Here is an 18,118-nt window from a genome sequence, read left to right on the forward strand (position 1 = left end):
AATCTGTAGGCTTTAAATGAGAAAGGCCTTTTCTGAAAGGAAAAACAGAAGGTGAGCTTCAAGACATTAAGAAGGAAGCAGAGAGCACTGAGGAAGAAGTGAAGCCACAGAAAAGCCACAGAGCTTAACAAGACAGAGTTCAGAAAAGTCACAAGACAGAGTCCAGATAAGTCACGAGATGGGCAGGAATGCGAGGTGGACAGGGTTGGGACACCAGGGATGGTCTGCCAAAGAACATCTCCGCGCCAGCACCGAGGAACTGCCTTGCAGACCTGGACTTGAATGATACCATGCATCTCAGCTTCTGCCTGTCAATTTCCTCATCTGCTTGCTTCTAAATCTCACTAGGGGGCCAAGAGAACTATAATTTGGATCAAATGTTTGGCAGTGCCCAAATAAAAGGCATCAATGTATTACATTTATTCTAATGTAAACCAACCTCCCTCCCTCTCTCCCTTCCTTCCTTCCTTCCTCTCTTCCTTCCTTCTTTCCTTCCTTCCTTCCTTCTTTCTTTCCTGTCTTCCCTCCCTCCCTCCCTCCGCCCCCAAGTACTGGGACTTGGACTTAGGGCCTTAAGCTGTTGCTTAGCTTTTTTGCTCAAGGTTGGTGCTCTACCACTTGAGTCATGCCTCCACTTCTGACTTTTTGCTGGTTAGAGATAAGCTCTTGGATTTGTCTGCCTGCGCTTGTTCTGAACCATGATCATCACAGCCTTCCTGGGTACTTGGGATTGCCAGTGTGGGCCAACAATGCCTAGTTGCATAAAAGGGTTTAAAACAAAAAATGATTGTTGAGGGGATGATGGGTGGGGTTGGAGGGATTAAGATGGTAAACTGACTGTAATCCCTTTGTCTAAGTATATACAGATGACAAAGTTATAAACAATTAAGAGATAGGACTTTGAAAAAAATAAAAATGGACACTTATCTTTATTAGCATGAAGGTCTAGCACCTAAACACTGCTTATAATCAATGTCTCTGGCATATAAGCCCTACGTCCAGGCCAGAAGTGTATCATGGCAGAATGCGTACAGAGACCCAGACACGTATAAGAGGCATCATTTGATAAGGACACATTTGATAAGGACAGATAAGGACACAGGCTGAGGTGTGTGTAGTGTAACAGCTCAACTTGTTCATTTATAGAACTCTAGAAGCTTCCCAGTACAGCACACAAAGCTGAGGGATTGCAAATAGCCCCAAAAATGGAGGAGGACATTATGAAGATATTCATTTGTCTTTTGTCTAAGTTCTCATCACTGCAAAACACATGGTAGTCATGTAGCAGACAAGTCTCACAAAGGAACCCCCTCCCAAGGCTTTGCTGAACCTCTCTGAGGGATGGGCTAGCACTTCTGGGAGCTGCAGGTGGCATGTAGCTGCTACATTATCAGAGAACAGCTCCCCGCCACCCAGCTCAGTTGGTTTTCTCCTACATTCTCTCTTAATATGTTGTACTCTTGACAGCAAATTGGACCTCCCATTAAAGTCACTGTTTATCTATTATATGTCTGCCACATCGGCTGATGTAGAAGACTGTGCCGTCATCTGTCCTAATGTCCCTATATCACTATAGCACTTTCATTCTCAAATAGAATGAAGGCAGGCAGACATGAACCTTGTCATTTCAGCCTTCAGCTGGAACCCCCGCTGTCATTCATGGATTCTGTTCTACTGCTCTGGTCCTTCTTTAAGAATTGATGTATTCAGGGTAAGACTCAGAACCCTGGCACCAAGGAGGTGAAGGCAGTTCACTGAAAACTCTTCATACCTGTTCACAATTACCTAACACCAGTGTGGCATTTGGCTTATCGGGCAGGTCAGCATCCATAGATGACTACAGGATTTCTATGCACTCTCCAAGACCACTGTTTCCATCAGTGACAGTTGCTATGCCTTAAGGATGTAAATACTAGATATTATATTTAATTTTGGCCTCACTTTGCTTATCTGTTAGATGGGTGATCAAATTTCTATGAATTAAGAAATGTGTTGAAGGGCCCAACCAGTAAGGACAGGAGTGGGATACGAACCCACTTCCACCTGAATGCGAAGGCCATACTCGGGCGATACCTTTCCATCTTCAAGATGGTGGTGAGAAATGTGGATCTGAATTCTCTTTCATACAGTATCTGTTGGGCCTGGGCAATTTAAGACTTTTCATGCTTTTAATTGCTCATTTGTAAAATGCGTAGAGTAATATGATTTCCTTAATGGGAGTTGTTGGAAAGATTAAATAAGTGAATATATATCAGGTATTAAGAACAGTAGTGCCTGGCACATAAATTATCAGAGTGAGCCATTTTTATTTTGGTCAGGGACCTTTATTGTTATTAATAATGTTATGGGTTATACCACAGATCAATGCATAGAATGGTGTCCCTTTGGGAGAGAGGAACCAGTTTCAGGAATATTTACTGAGCTCTTCAACATGGGCAAAGACCTCTGCCAGAGGCTCCTGGGAGAAAGCCACTCCCATCCCCAAAGAGATGGAGACAAATTGTAGGCTTCACCTACCAAGATGTAGCAGACATAAGCAAGATCTCCATGAAGCAGGGTTTCCAAAGGATTCTTCTCACAGGCAAAACACATTATGCTATCTCTTTGACCTTTGGCTGCAGCACTAGCTTTAGCAGTGTTTGGGGAACATAGTGAGGACTTAAAAAAGGAAAGCACAACTCCCTGTATCTTTTTTTTTTTAGGTCTTCCTAAGTCTATTTCATCAACATGGCATATTGGAAAGGCAAACATATTTGCAAACCTTGTAAACTCCTGTCATAGTATACAATATCTTCATGCCCTGGCCCCTGATTTGTTCACCTTAGTCTTCTATCAATCCCTTCTTGGAACTTTTTAACATCAAAACTAAATGATGCACTTTTTAGAACACAATACCCCAGCCTTTGTGTCTCCATCCATCTTGTCTCCTCTGCCATTCATGTCTTTCCCCCACTCCTTGTCCTCTGGGTTCAACCAGTGATGTCTGCCCCCATCAAACCTGGTAAGTTACCCTACTTAAGACTTTTAAAACCTTACCACAAAGGCACAAGTTTTGCTTAGAAATATTAGGGCAGGATTATGTTCTTATGAGCTCTCCTCTCCAAGGATCAGGCTTATGTTAACTTAGAATGTTCAGTGCCTGCCATAAAAGTTGGTGTTCAGTAGATGATTGTTGAATTTATCAGTGAACACAAAATCACACCTAAGTAAACACAAAACATTCCATATTTGGTGGAGACCTTTAGCAATAAGGTTAAAAGGAGAAATTTAAAGGATGGGTTCTTCTCAGGCTGAAATATTCTATCATTTAATGGCAACATGTTTAATATGTTTGGCTTTCCTATTTCTCAGATGGGAGAAGTAATGGACCTGTTTTGTAGATTATTGAGATCAATGAAATTATTGCATACAAAGTATTTGGAGAAGTTATGGCATATATATAGTATTTCCCTCCATTAATGGTAGTTACCACTGTGGTTATTTTTGGCTTTGAATATAAAAATTATAACTACAATGGTACTGAAGGACCAAATCAGTGTTGAACACATTTTCTCTAATGATATGATATATTAATAGAACTCTCCTGTTTTTGCCCATGCAGCATCCTTCCTATTTTTCTATAGTTCTCGGGTTTTCTTTTGAGGAATCAACTGTCCCCAACTCTCAGTCCCTATGGTGAAATCCAGAGCCAAGCACCCAACTCAAACTTGCCTGGAGAGAATCACAGGCAGGTTCAGGACTGGTTCATGACTGAAGTAGATTAACTGAGGCTTACACTCACCGGTCCTCTGCTGGGTCTCACAACAATGAAGTCATTAGAACATGGATCTATTGGTGGGACAAAAAGCTGAGCCAAGAGATGGACAAGGAAAAAATTCTCATCATACCAAAGGACTTCCTAGATCTTACTTAATTTTATGAGTGTTCATTTGTTTAATAAAAACAAGCCAGTGCATTCCCCTTCCGGCTTCATCAATTTGAGTATAAGTACCAAGGAGAGACTTAAAACCAAAATTACACTGAATAATCTCAGTCCATCATCGTGAAGGAGATGGTTTTACTAAGTCCCATATGCACGTCAGGGTGTCATTTTTTTTTCTCCATCAGGAATGTTTATAAATTATAATGGGGATCACCTAGGTTATCAAAGAATCATAGTTTCTTCTTACCCCATAGCCAAAATAGAGTAACTACAAAGCTCAAGAAAAGTGGGCCTCTAACTTTGGTATATGTGGGGCTTCTTGGAGATCTTGTAGAAATAGGAGATTCGGAGAGGCTATGCTCTGAAACCCTGCTGCAGCCCTGATAATCTTCTTATCTTATGAGCCTCCCATAAGCCCTGACAGTCTATTGAGGCTGTATAGTTCACTGTGAGAAATACTTGGCAATTGTAGACAAAATCTAGAGAACACAGTCTGGTAAGGATGGAACCCTACTAAGCAATAAAATGGGACACCTTCCAGGATGACTTGGGGACCTAAAAGAACTTCGAGTCTGAGCATGAGCAGTAGTTCTGATGCCAAAGTTAGGAAATTTGGAAGAATGTCTCAGCTCTAAAACTGGAAAGATACAGCCATTGTATCTGGTTTTCTCTGTGGCTGTTTTCCATAAAAAGGAAGTGATAGAGAATAAAACTGGTAATTTAAAAATCATAATCTCAAGCTTGTGGTCTCATCAATTTCATTATCATAAACTGTGGAAACTTCATCATAGGTCAGTGCAAACAATCAACAAAGATGACTTTTGAGAATTCATGTCAGTTTTTAACAGAGCAGCTATAATGAGCACAATTATAATAATTGGTGAGAAGCATCCGAAACATTCCATCGTATACCAAAGGCAATGTGGCAGAGTGGAAGAGACTGTTTACTAGAGGCAACGCATGAATTCACAAGGAAATCTTACATTGACTGTGATGTGTAAGACAAGATACAATGGTCAGCTGATCAGTCACCATGGAAATAAGAAAAGATTTCTGGATATGCACCCATGTTCACCTTTGTGAAGGGTCACATGACTAAATCACAGGTACTTATCCAGCCCATCTGGACAGGGATTCCCCAATACTACAATGCATCCTCTCCATTGTCCTAATGGGTTGACATTTACATGTACAATGGCTTTACCTGTGTAGCAGCTTTAGAGAATGGAGAAAATAACACTTAACTAATTTTTCATATGTCTTAGTTGCCCAATGAAACCTGATTTAGAAAGGTTAAACTGACACTCCTTACCCTGAAAATACACACTCTGGGAAAATAACTCTCTTTTTGATGTTAGACAATCAAAAGAATGGTTTCCTGAAGTACTCCTAACGCTTCAGCAGAACCCAGAAACTAGGAGAGTGCTATTTAGTGCTTTCAAGTCCAACTTTGTGTGTCAACAAACAACTTTATGACCTAAGATAAATGATGTCAATGCAACTCAACCTGAGTTCTGGAGAATCACACAGCAGAATTTAATGTACAGTATGAATGTCTTGGACTGCATCCATAACCATTAGTTGTAAAATTGCCAAGTGCATCTCATTATGTAGAAATCTGATTCAATCCAAGAAAAACACAGCAGTGTGACCTCAGCAGAATAGAAAAGGAAATTCTACTTGTTCTGAGCTTAGGGCCTTATAAAAGAGTCACATGTCTATCACAGGTCTCTGTATAGATGTTAACAGTATCAGGTTTTTGTGTCAGACCCTGCTAATTCACCATTCTTATTTCATATCTAACTTGTAGACCCTGTATTTTTAACTGGAAAACTTGTCAGAATAAACAGGGGGGCATTGCCCAGACTCCCTTGCAGCTAGATAGGCCCAATGAAAGCAGAAATAATGATGTACACAAAGAAAACAGATCTCTCTGGGAATATTTCTTCTGTGTCTTTCTGCTCACTCACATCCCTTTTATGGGAGAAGGGTTGTTATGTAGAATGTGATAAACAGAAATCCAACAACCACTTTGAGCCATGAAGTGAGCTCAAGTAGAAAGGCTATTAAAATTACTGAACAAAATGATACAATTATCCTTTACCAAATTGCCACATTTCCTCACACCATCATCTTTAAGATTCCTTTTAACATGAGAGAACAAGACACTTCTATCATGCTTAATCCTCTGTTTTAAGAAGCAGAAGTTAACCTAATTAACATAAACCACATGCAGTTTCATAGTCCACATGGCCTGCTGTGTTACTGAACTGCCTTGAGATTAAATAATTGATCTGTTTTACAATATCTGACATAATGTAACCTCTAAAATACTGTCTTAAAGTAAAAATAAACCCTAGAACTTCATCCAAGTGGTGATAAACACATAGAGACAGAGTTTTTACTTTTATTAATTTAAGCTTTTACCTTTACTGGTTATATTTAACTTCTTGAGTATAGTTTTTTTTTTGGGGGGGAGGGTCTGGTCGTGGGGCCTGAACTCTGGGCCTGGACACTGTCCCTCAGCTCTTCAGCTCAAGGCGAGCGCTCTACCACTTGAACCACAGCACCACTTCCGGCTTTTTTCTTTTTGCTTATGTGGTGCTGAGGAATCGAACCCAGGGCCTCAGGCATGCAAGGCAAGCGTTCTACCACTGAGCCACCTTCCCAGCCCTTGAGTATAGTTTTTCTGTGTGTGATCCTAGGGTTTGTGCTCAGGGCCTTTTATTTATTAGGCAGGCATTCTATCACTTGAGCTATACCCTTAAGCTTTTGGATTTATTCATTTTTTTTATAAAGTCTTGCATTTTTGGCCAGGGCTGGCCTCAGATTGTGATTCTTCTACTTATGCACATAGTATCTGAGGTTGTAAGACATACACCATCATTCCTGGATTATTTATTGAGAAAGGATTTTGCCTGGATTGACCTCAAACTGTGATCCTCCCAATTTCTGTTTTTGGAGTAGCAGGGATTACAGGCATGAGCTACCATACTCAGCCACTTGAATATACTTTGACAAGGAATTCATATCAACAATAAATGTGTGGTACCAGTGAAAATCAGTGACATGTTATCATGGTAGGAAACTACCATGTAATATATATTTATATTGCATGTTTTTCTTTTTTCTCTCTCTCTCTTTTTTTTTTTTTTGTTGGTCATTGGGCTTGAATTCTGGGCCTGGGTGCTGTTCTTGAGCTCTTCGGCTCAAGGCTAGGACTCATCACTTGAGCCACAGCTCCACTTCGGTTTTCTGGTGGTTTACTGGAGACAAGAGTCTCAGGGACTTTCCTTGCCCAGGTTGGCTTTGAACTGTGATCCTCAGAACTCAGTCTCCTGAGTAGCTAGGATTACAGGCATGAGCCACTGGTGCTCAGCTTGTATGGTTTTTCTTAGTTGTGGGTTTTAATTTTTTTTGGCAGGGGGGGGCACTGTCCCTGAGCTTCTTTTGCTCAACGCTAGTACTCTACCACTTGGGCCATAGCACCACTTCCAGCTTTTTCTGTTTATGTGGTACTGAGGAATTGAACCCAGGGCTTCATGCATGCTAGGCAAGCACTCTACCACTAATTTTTTTAATTAACGTTTTTAAAAATTTTTGCAGTGCATGGGTTTGAAATCAGGACTTTTCCCTTGGTAGGCAGGTAGGTGCTCTACCACTTGAAGCCACACCCTCCCCCCCTGCATTTTGTTTCCTTCTTTATCCTATGTTTATACCGAGGCCTCCATTTTGGGACTAAATGAAGACTCTTACCTTTTATCTTTCATGTAGAGCAGACAGACATCTTAGTTAAAAAAATTCCCAGGACAATAGGGAATTATTAGCACGCTTTTGATGTCCAGTGAATCCTTTCAAGTCTGATTTTTGCTTTGTACTCTTGAAAAGGCATTAAAGTATTTTAAATAGATCTAGCAAAAAGGATTGAAAGCATTAGATTGCATTTTACATAAAGTCTATTCCTTAGATTGCTTTTGATCACCCAGGCAGAAACAGGGTTCATTATGGTTCTGTAATAATAATAATGATAGTTTGTGGTTATGTGATTTGGTCACAAATATTTTGTTTTGGAAAACACTTAGCATTTTGGACCTATCTAAACTCCGTGGACCCCAGCATTAGGCAGACCTTTGGGGAGCCCATTCAGACTCATCTTTCCTGTGTAATCTGAGTATTATTCTTCTAATACCTTGAAATTCTTGTTCTTTATTCATATGCAAATACCCATGCTTATGTGTATGCAAATTATGAGCGCACATAATTCATTCTAACTGCCCAAGGCAGTGTAGAGGTCCTGGATTTAATGAGAGTGATTTATGTACAGTCTCCTTGGCCAGCAGTTACATACGCAAAGAAGCCCAAGTAGGGAAAGATCTTTCACGTTTAGGAAGGATTTTGTTTCCCCCAGGAAAGTCACTTTTTTCGATGACTAATGTCTTTGCTACCAATCCATAAGAATTGAGATGAGAAGATAAAGATACATTACCCCTGTCACATCCATGACCTTAATGGCTGCAAGCTGGCCTGTTTTAACATGACGACCCTGAAACGAGAAAAAAAAAATTGCAAAGATTTAGTTCTGATGAGCAGTATCAGGATTTAGTTCCAACCATAAAAACAACAACTGCCTACATTGAGTTATAGCATATCAATGGGGGAGACAGACAGACAGACAGACAGACAGACAGACAGGCAGGCAGGCAGACAGGCAGACAGGCAGACAGAGACACACACAGACACACACACACACAGACAGACAGACAGACAGACACACACACGGAGAGAAACTTTCCAATCACTTAATCAAGCAGAGTTATTTTCACAGGGGCTATCAATTTAAATGAAAAAATGCAATGCTGAACAATTTGGCTCTCCTCCTCTCCAAGGCATTAGCTAGATGAGAGCTTATGGAAGAGCTCAATTTATGTGGAACAAGACCCAGGCCTAGATAGAAGAGACAGAAATAGCTCTGTCAGAAAATAGGAAGTGAAGAAACTTTAGTTTCTTTGATTTTTAATTTTTTTTTGTGCTAGCTCTGGGGCTAGGTACTATCCCCAAGCCACAGCTCTTCTTCCAGATTTTGAGTGGTTAACTGGAAATAGGAATCTCATAGACTTTCCTGCCTCGGCTGGCTTTGAGCCTCAATCCTCAGATCTCAGCCTCCTGAGTAGCAAGGATTACAGGTGTGAGCCACTACTGGTCAGAATGATTCTCATACACAGAAACCAATCAAGTAGATATAATTCTGACATCATTCATTTGTGAATGATTGATTGACCTTTATGTTAAAAGAGGACCTGAAATGCAATGTTGGTCGATCAAAGGCAGATAGGGAGACAAAGCTGAGTGATAGCTACCGTTTTCCCAAATGGGCATCTTTGGGTTTTGGAACCAGCAAACACAAAGCAGTCTGTTGAAGGAGTGATCTCAGTTTTCTCTTGAGAAAACTTACTGTTTATATCAGACTTCCAGACAACAGCAAAGATCATCTCATCAGTTCTAAATGCATGGCTTCATACTACTCTCAAATGCATTTTATCATCTACAAATTGAATATCCCTTATCAGGACATCTTGAGACTTAAAAGTATTTCCGATTTTGGATGTTTTTTACATTTTTTAATATGTGCATATCCATAATGAGATATCTTGGAGATGAGACCCAAGTCTAAACACAAAATCTATTTATGTTTCCTATGCATATTAGACATAGTGTGGAGATCATTTTATAGAGTAATTTTAGTATGCCTGGATATTGATTAACCTGTCAGACAATGTCAGGTGGCAGATTGTCTACGTGGGGGTAGCATTATACTGGTACTCAGGTTGGGATGTTGAAGCATTTTGGATACGGGGAGTCAAAGCCATTTTGGATGTTTAGTCTGTGTGTCAATCAGATGGTCTGTTAGAGCTCCTAGCACAGCAGGGCTCAACATTCCAACTGCAGAACCTTCAACGTATCTTTTAACCTTTCAGCCTCTGTTTCCTCATTTGAGAAACGGAGACAAGAAGATCTAACTCAGGTATGTAGGGGTGATTGGGCCTGGCACATGTCAGCAGCTGGCAAATGCCAGCTTCTTTCCTGTGACTCTCTGTCTTCTCTGCTCGTGGCTGATTTTCAGTGTGGTCCACCCTGCCACATTGTTTCCTGAAGGCAAAGACCATCCATTCCTTGAGGTACTTACTGCACTTCTAGAACTGATGAGTGCATACCACAGACAGAGGGGCATGGGTAGAAATGACCAACAGCAGGAAAGAGGATGTTGCTAGCACTTGTGGTTGGGAAAAATCACACAGGTTTTGTGTGATTTAGCTCTAACAGCTGGACACTAGGAAAGTGTACTAGCTTACCTGGGCCAATTTTGTAATTGTGGGATGCTATACATTTATGGTGTTGAATGTTTCACCTTTCTCTGATACTTTTTTTTCCTTTGACACTAATCATCCCCCACTCCTGTGCTTGCCCTTTAATTTTTTGCCTACTCTGCTTGTTGGTTCTGTCTCCTATATCTCAGCTTTTAAACTCTCTGTGGTCTGGATCTAATAGTACCACCTTCTTCTTTGCATCCCTATCCTGTTCCCTTTCTTTCCTCCTCTCTGGGTATAGGAGTACCAAGGAGGAGATAATAAATCACATTAAATCAGCAATCTCACATGGCCACAGCCCCCCTCAAACTTTTCTCAACTTTTGGGAATTCAGGGGAAGGAGCTAGCAAAGAGCCTTGAACCAGAATCCCAGAGGCCTGGTGTTCATACAGGCTGTGACTGTAACCATCAGATTCATCTCGCCTCTCCTTCCTCTGTACACAAAACATATGGAGACTGTACTCTGTGGATGGAAAAAAAGGGAATCATTGCCACTAACTCCTTCCATCCCAAAGAGCATGTGGAAATTCAGCTTCTCAAGTGACTGATGAAGAGCTTCGTGCTAGTCTTACCCAGGGCCAAAGACGCCAACAGTCAACCTCATACAAGAAAGAAGTCGCAACAGCGCCCTCTACTGATACACACTGAATGACCTCCATGGAGGTTCTGGTAAGTCAATGATAAAGGAAACAATAGCTTGCTTTAAAAGAAAGCCCTAAGTCATATCTCACACAGTGCTGTTTCTCTACTAAAGAGGTGAAAGAGAAGAGGAGAACTGCAGACAAATACAAAGGGCTGGTTTGATGTCATCTATGGTAGATCATGTGGTTTGATCTGCCATGAAACTCTTGCAGTAGAACCACAGAGCTGGATCATAGCAGCTTCTGCATGTGGCTTAAAGGAACCTCCTGTCTGCCACACTAGCTTGCTTAGGCTCTCACTTGCTTCGAAACCAATCTGTTTGCAGTTCTCTAAGTGTAATGACAGACTTTGTCGTGGTGACTTCACAATAACTTTGTCCTTTCTAGATTCTTCTGAAGTGTCACTTCTCTGGTATCTTCCTGTGAACCACTCCTTGTCCCTGTACTACCAACAGACCTGTTCCGGTCCCATTATTGTAGGGAGCCTAGGGATCAGAGGCCTCTTGCCTAAGGCACACAGTCAGATTTTCCTCAAAAACTTAAGCTCCTTAAGAATCACTGCATCTTCTTTGCACCAATAATTTATTAGCAGGGCACCCCAACTCCTAAAGAATAGCAAGAAAGGGCTGAGTAGAGGCAGCTTACACACAAGTGCTGGCCCAAGGCTGGAGAAGAGACAGGGGGAAAGCGACCTATGTGACATTTCAAATGCAAGGCACTGGGCAGCTCTTAGTTGGAAATCAATAACATAGAGTGATGTTATTTCTTTTTAAGTTAGGGAATGTGATGTTTCTGCTTTATTTGTTACTACTGTAGCCACTTTAAATGCAGGGAAAAAAATCAGCCTTGCTTTCCTCCACTTTAAATGGCATGTCTAAGGTGAAATCACATTTCTTGGAGGCTGGTAGATGAATGAGTAATGCTCCTTTTCATATCATTTTGGGCTGAAATAAAATCCTACAGGTGAAAGAGGGCTCAGTACCAGAAATGGGTGTGCCCATGTTCTGGAGCAGATGGTGGCTGGGCTGTCAAACTTGGAGGGTCAGGTGAGGGAGGGAATGAAGAACCCTGCCTAGCACGCACTGCCTTGTGTATCACCAGAGGGTATCAAGCTCAGTTAGGATCCAAATGAAGGAAAAACCATAAGGGAACTTCAAGGGATCAGCTGACCATGAGATCACTACAAACACAAGGCAAGGAGTACATGAATGAAGAGAGGGAAGGGTCAGGGGAGGAGAAGAGCTAATGCATATCCTATGAAGCTGAAAGAATGGGTGGGATTGGCAGGGATGGAGGAAAACGATGCAAGGCGTAACACTGATGAAGATGCATTGTACTCATAAACTGACATGTTGAATGGTCACCTCTTTTGTTCAACTATTTAAAGAGAATAGTAATTAAAAAAACTCAAACAAGGCAAAGCCATGGTTAAAGAGAGAGGCAGTTTTTATAAAAATAGAACTGAACTAGCAATGGACCTCCTAAGTTTACCTCACAATTCTCTACTTGTGGAAAGGAGCTAAGGAGAGCTCATCCCAGGCCGCCCACATCTGCTGGCCAGCTCCGGAATTACAAAGCCTCACTATGGACTTGTTAAAACTCACTTGATGTTTGGTGGTTTATAACACAAGGGAAGATTGCGAGATACCCTACTCACAGAGAGCCTGATTATAAGTTACTTCCCTAACAGTTGGTAGTAGTAAAGCTATCAGTTTGGAAAACAATAAATTTTCCCTCTGAAATGAGACATTTTGGTATATAATGTGTTTAGTTTGCCACCTATGTCACTTTTGCACAAATTCTCTATTTCTTTCCTTTCCTTTTTTTTTTCTTTTTTGGGTCTGGTCGTGAGGCCTGAACTCTGGGCCTGGGTGCTGTCCCTCAGCTCTTCAGCTCAAGGCGAGCGCTCTACCACTTGAGCCACAGTACCACTTCCGGCTTTTTTCTTTTTGCTTATGTGGTGCTGAGGAATTGAGCCCAGGGGCCTCAGGCATGCAAGGCAAGCACTCTACCACTGAGCCACCTTCCCAGCCCCTTTCCTTTCTTTTTTAATCAATAGTCAATTCATTAGTACATACCAAGATGCTAGTATATAGTTCTGCTTTTAAAAAGTATCAAAACATATTATTCCTCATAACAATGTCATTATTGTTACCAGTAATTCTTGTAAAATACACTTTAATCAATGAGTAGTTAAATTACATGACACAGAACCGAATTTGATCATCTTTCTTCATCATACAGATATAATCCTTCTAACAATGTCTGGTTCAAAGGGATAATCTATATAAAAAGTTTTAAAGAGCACAATAAACTATTTGGTTATTAATATCCTTAAGAGGGCTGGGGTACATAGTAATGAAAAGACTAACTTGTACAATCTGTTTTGTTTCCCCCTTTAAAAGTTTTTAATTGAATATATATTTTTATTGTAAAGATGCTGCACAGAGGGGTAACAGTCACCTGAGTAAGGCAATGAGTACCTTTCTTCCCTCCTCCACCTTCTTCACTTCCCCCATCCCCCCCAAGAAGTTGTAAAATTCGTTTCCAACATAGTGTCTTGTAAGTCTCATTGCTGCAATGGGCATTCTATGCCCTTGTTTCAGCACTTTGTTATTCCCCTTCCCCTCCCCAAATTAGATAAATATATATACAAGATGCAGGGTGGTCCCAGGGCAGGGCTATTTACAACTAATTGATCCTTTTTTTTTTTTTTTTTGGTCGGTCGTGGGGCTTGAACTCTGGACTTGGATGCTATCCCTGCACTCTTCAGCTCAAGGCAAGCACTCTACCACTTGAGCCACAGCACCACTTCTGGTTTTCTGGTGGAGATAAGAGTCTCATGGACTTTCCTGCCCGGGCTGGCTTTGAACCATGATCCTCAGATCTCAGCCTCCTGAGTAGCTAGGATTACAGGCGTGAGCCACCGGCACCTGGCTATGATCCTTTCTTTTTTGTGAGAGGGGCAGTTTTAGAGTTTGAACTCAGGGACTTGAACTTCCTTGGCTGATACTCTACCACTTGATCCTACCCTTCCAGCCCTCATTTCTGCTAGCTAATTTGAGTCTCAAAGACTTTTCAGCCCTGGCTGGCTTTGAACTTCATTCTTCTGGATCTCAGCCTTCTGCATAGCTAAGAATAGAGGCATGCGCTACTGGCGGTAAGCCTAATTTTAATTCATTTCCCTTATAAGAAAAATAAATTATTCAAAGGCAGACATCATCTAAATTTGAATCTAAAATGCATGTTCAACTAATACTAAAAATTAAATTTCTATTGAAAGGAAAAAATAAAGCCACTGAAGAGAGACAAAACGTATTCTCCACAAAAATTGGAAAATGTCAGATTGCAGCTGTGGAATCATTTCTTAAGAAAATAATGAACTAAGGTTTTTTTTCTCCCCTTGTGAAATAATCAGCATTAAAAAAAATGAGTACACAGATTTAATATGGGAAAATAAAAGGGATCCAAAGCCTAGTGTCACATAATGTCCTAGAGCATACCAACTTGTCAACGAGAAGAAAATAAGAATAGCAGAAGGGGGAGAAAGAGGGACAGGAGATCATCAGTTTTGGGGGGAAGACAGTGGGTCACACACACTCACAAATCCAACTCTTCTCCCTGCTTCCTTTATCCTCCCTCACTTTGAATCAGCAAAGAAGGATGTGGAGTCTTGTTCTACATGAAAGAATTCAACACCCAGGTAAGCATCCAGCTCCCTCAAGTACAACAGCATGGCAGCCCTTTCCTTTTCTCCTGAAAATGAATGCAAGAGAAGAACAAGGCTGTCTGAAAGAGCCAGCCATGGGAGCCTCACCTCTGTTATTGCTATTATTTTCTAAGGAACAGCAAGAGTGCTTTGGAGCTGCTGGCCTGAGGCTCGCCTGAGAGAGTGCTTTCATTTCTAGGTCACTGAAACACATTTGTTTCCAGCCACGCTCAGAAGAAAAATGGAGGCTGTTGAAAACACAGATGGCTCCCCCACCTCCTCATCTCCCCAGTTTGTCCCAGGTCACACGCAGGTAGAGTGGCTCATTCTGCTTTGAATTAGCCGAGAGCTAGTGGTGAATGAACACACTTACCTTTGTGTTTGCACAACATCTATTCTGACCCACTCGTCACAGCCCACGTGGGGTGGTTTTCAAATGTCTTATTCCCAAGCCAGGAAAATAAAGCAATCAATCGGAGGGGCTGCAGATGCTGAGTTGGTGGTAGGGCACTTGCCTGGCATGAATGAGGCCCTGATTCTATTCCCATCAACAGAAAAGGGAAATAAAAGGCCTGACGTCATAGCACATGTAGGAGAGCACAAGTGTGAGACCTAAAGTCAAGCCCTGGCTAAGAAAATAAAAGATTAAGAAACGAAATCAGGGGTAGAGCATGTAATGATGGCTGGTGCTTCCTAGATCCGTGATGATGCCCAGAATTCCTCCATCTCATATTATATCAACCAACATCTCTCAACCTGGTCCCTCGGTGGAAACAGCTTAGTTCCCAAGGTCCTGCAAGGTGATGGTGACTTGGACGAGTATGGAAGTGATAAATAGAGTAGATGAGCTACATAGAATGCCAAATCAAAGTTGGCATGGTGACTCATGCCTAACATCCCAACTACTTAGGAGGCAGAGGTAGGAGGATTAGGGGGTGAGGCCAGCCTGGGCCAAAGCATGAAACCCTTTCTGAAAAAGAAATGGAAAGCAAAAGAACTGGACATGAGGGGCTCAAATGGTAGAACATTTGCCTAGCAAGTGCAAGGCCCAGAGTTCAATTCCCAGTCACACACACACACACACACACACACACAGACACACACACACACACACACACACACAGCCAAATCAGTAAGACTTGGGAATAGATTGAATACAAAGCTCTCCCAGGCCTCCTACGCTGCAAGGCACAGAAGGAACTCAGTAAATATTTGCTAAATAACAGATTGAATGAAAGAGTGAGATTTAAAGATTGCCTTCAGGTGCTTAGACCAAGTATTCCATGATTGCATCATTTCCCTTTAACCCTGCTGCTCCCCCACCCACCCATTTTTGTCTTGTCACAGAGATTGCAGGAGACTGTGAGCAGAGTTTACAATCATTTTGCTCACAAATAAGAAGGTAGAAGATGAAGGTAAGTCCTTTTAAAACTCCATAGAGAAGCCAATTTCCTTTTCCCTTCTCTACAGATCACAGGAAAACTAGAAATTGGTTTTAGCTTTTTTTCAGAGCTGTGATGCGAGGGCAAAGGTGAACTCCCATTTCTATTCCCTGTTAAGATTAAAGTTTGGTTAAGATGCCAATCTGGACAGCTTTAGGAATGCAACCTTCCTTTGATAACACAGGACTTGGGTCAGAGAGGGAGACAAGAGGACTTGATGAAAAGATTCAGAAGATCCTGCAGAATAAGGAATATGATGTCTACAGAATATAGTTGGCAATGCATCTGTGCTTCCAGGCCTCACGCATCTGTCACTAGTTGCTTAAAACTCCCCTGCTCAGAGCCAGGCGCCAGTGGCTCATGCTTATCATCCTAGCCACTCAGGAGGCTGAGATCTAAGGATCACTGTTCAAAGCTTGCCTGGGCAGGAAAGTCTGTGAGACTCTTATTCCCCAATTAACCACAAAAAGCTGGAAATGAAGCTGTGTTCAAGTGATAGATGATTGCTAGCCTTGAGCATACAAGCTCAGAGAGCATCCAGGCCCAGCGTTCGAGCCTCTGGACTGGCAAAAAACAAAACACTGCCCTGATCAGTATGTATGTAGAAACTAGGGTGCAACCATCAAGCCTTCAGGCAAAGATAAAGCCAAGTCCTGACCTAGGGCAGTCACCACACAAGGGCTCTCTGCCTTGACAGTACTTACTGGAACTTTCTCTGCCTGACACAGTACAGATGGTGTCCTAGGCCAGCCACTGGGGGAGAGGGTGGCTGAGACACTCTGACAGACAGGAGGGAGAGAAACAAGAAGCCATTTGGGTTTCTCTGTTGGAATCTAGGTCTCCTCAAGTCTCTGATGCCAGCGTGGCTCACTTATCAATCAAAATGGATGCTTCAAGGAAGCAAATCCACCCCATTTGTAGCAGACAATGGTTAATGCATGCAGATTCTGTGGCAGGGAGCCTAGTGTCTGTACCCAGGAATGGCTCACACAGCTGAGGTGACAGTAGTGACAAGGGTGAGGAGCTCAGAAAGCAGCAGAACCAGTCTCATGGGCGAGGCCTGAAGCCAAGAATCTATCCCAGGACCCTCCTTCCCCCTCCTCCCCCCAAAAAGCACAAAATCAAAAGATTTGTACAGGCTCCTGTTTAACTCCTGCTCCAAGGAGACCATAGTCATTTGTGAGATGTACACATATTTCTAGGGACATTAAATCCACTGTAAATGGGGCTCAAAGGACAGGGGGAGGGGGAGACAGCTCAAGGTCTCCCAGGACACTCTACTCCTCCTCAACACACCAGCACATTACCCTTATCTGTCCCCTGGTTGGGGGTAACTACTGGGAAATGGCGCTTAGCAGTGTGGCTCTTAACCCAGGATGAAGGTTATTATAATCTACTTTGGTTCAAAGAGACAAGGAAGAAACATGGGGTGATTTTCTTTTTCTTCAGGAGACAAAAGGTGAACAACACATTTAGAATCCATTTTAACATCCTGGTGTTAAAATATCCATTACTGAGATTTTTTTTTAAACTTACAAAAGTTAATGTTATTTGGGGTTTCCAGTGGTTGTTTGGTTTTTCTATTGTGGATGACTGAGCAAGGTTTTCATATTCTATGGAATCCAATAGTCCAGAAAGAGGCGTTAAAGGTACATAGGACCAGGCTCCAGTGGCTCACACCTGTAATCCCAGCTAGTCAGGAGGCCAAGCCTAAAGTCAATGGTTCAAAGCCAACCCAGGCAGACAAATCCTCACCATTCATCTCTAATCAGCAAAAAGCTGGCATTAGGAGTATAGCTCAAGTGGTAGAGCACCAGCCATGAGCCAAGTGAGAGGTTCTAAGTTCACATCCCAGTACTGACAAACACAAAATTGATGCTTTGTATTTTCAGGTTCAGGAAATACCCGTTAGAAATACAAGAAGTTGTATTGTACATCAACTCTTTCATTTTTAAAAATTAGAATAAATTAATAGTAAAGGAAGAATTCATTGGGGTGTGTGTGTGTGTGTGTGTGTGTGTGTGTGTGTGTGTGTGTGT

General features: G+C 41.9%; 1 protein-coding gene across 1 annotated transcript in view; it reads right to left on the minus strand.

Annotated features, from left to right (window-relative positions):
- Tnik (TRAF2 and NCK interacting kinase) overlaps positions 1 to 18,118 on the minus strand; it is a 402,475-nt gene that overhangs the window by 154,090 nt on the left and 230,267 nt on the right. Inside the window, exon 3 of the mRNA XM_013016154.1 lies at positions 8,409 to 8,465. Coding sequence (XP_012871608.1) covers positions 8,409 to 8,465 — 57 coding nt within the window. The remainder of the gene's footprint in view (positions 1 to 8,408; positions 8,466 to 18,118) is intronic.

This window comes from Dipodomys ordii, unplaced genomic scaffold (assembly GCF_000151885.1).
Source record: "Dipodomys ordii isolate 6190 unplaced genomic scaffold, Dord_2.0 Scaffold30, whole genome shotgun sequence".
Classification (NCBI taxonomy): Eukaryota; Metazoa; Chordata; class Mammalia; order Rodentia; family Heteromyidae; genus Dipodomys; species Dipodomys ordii.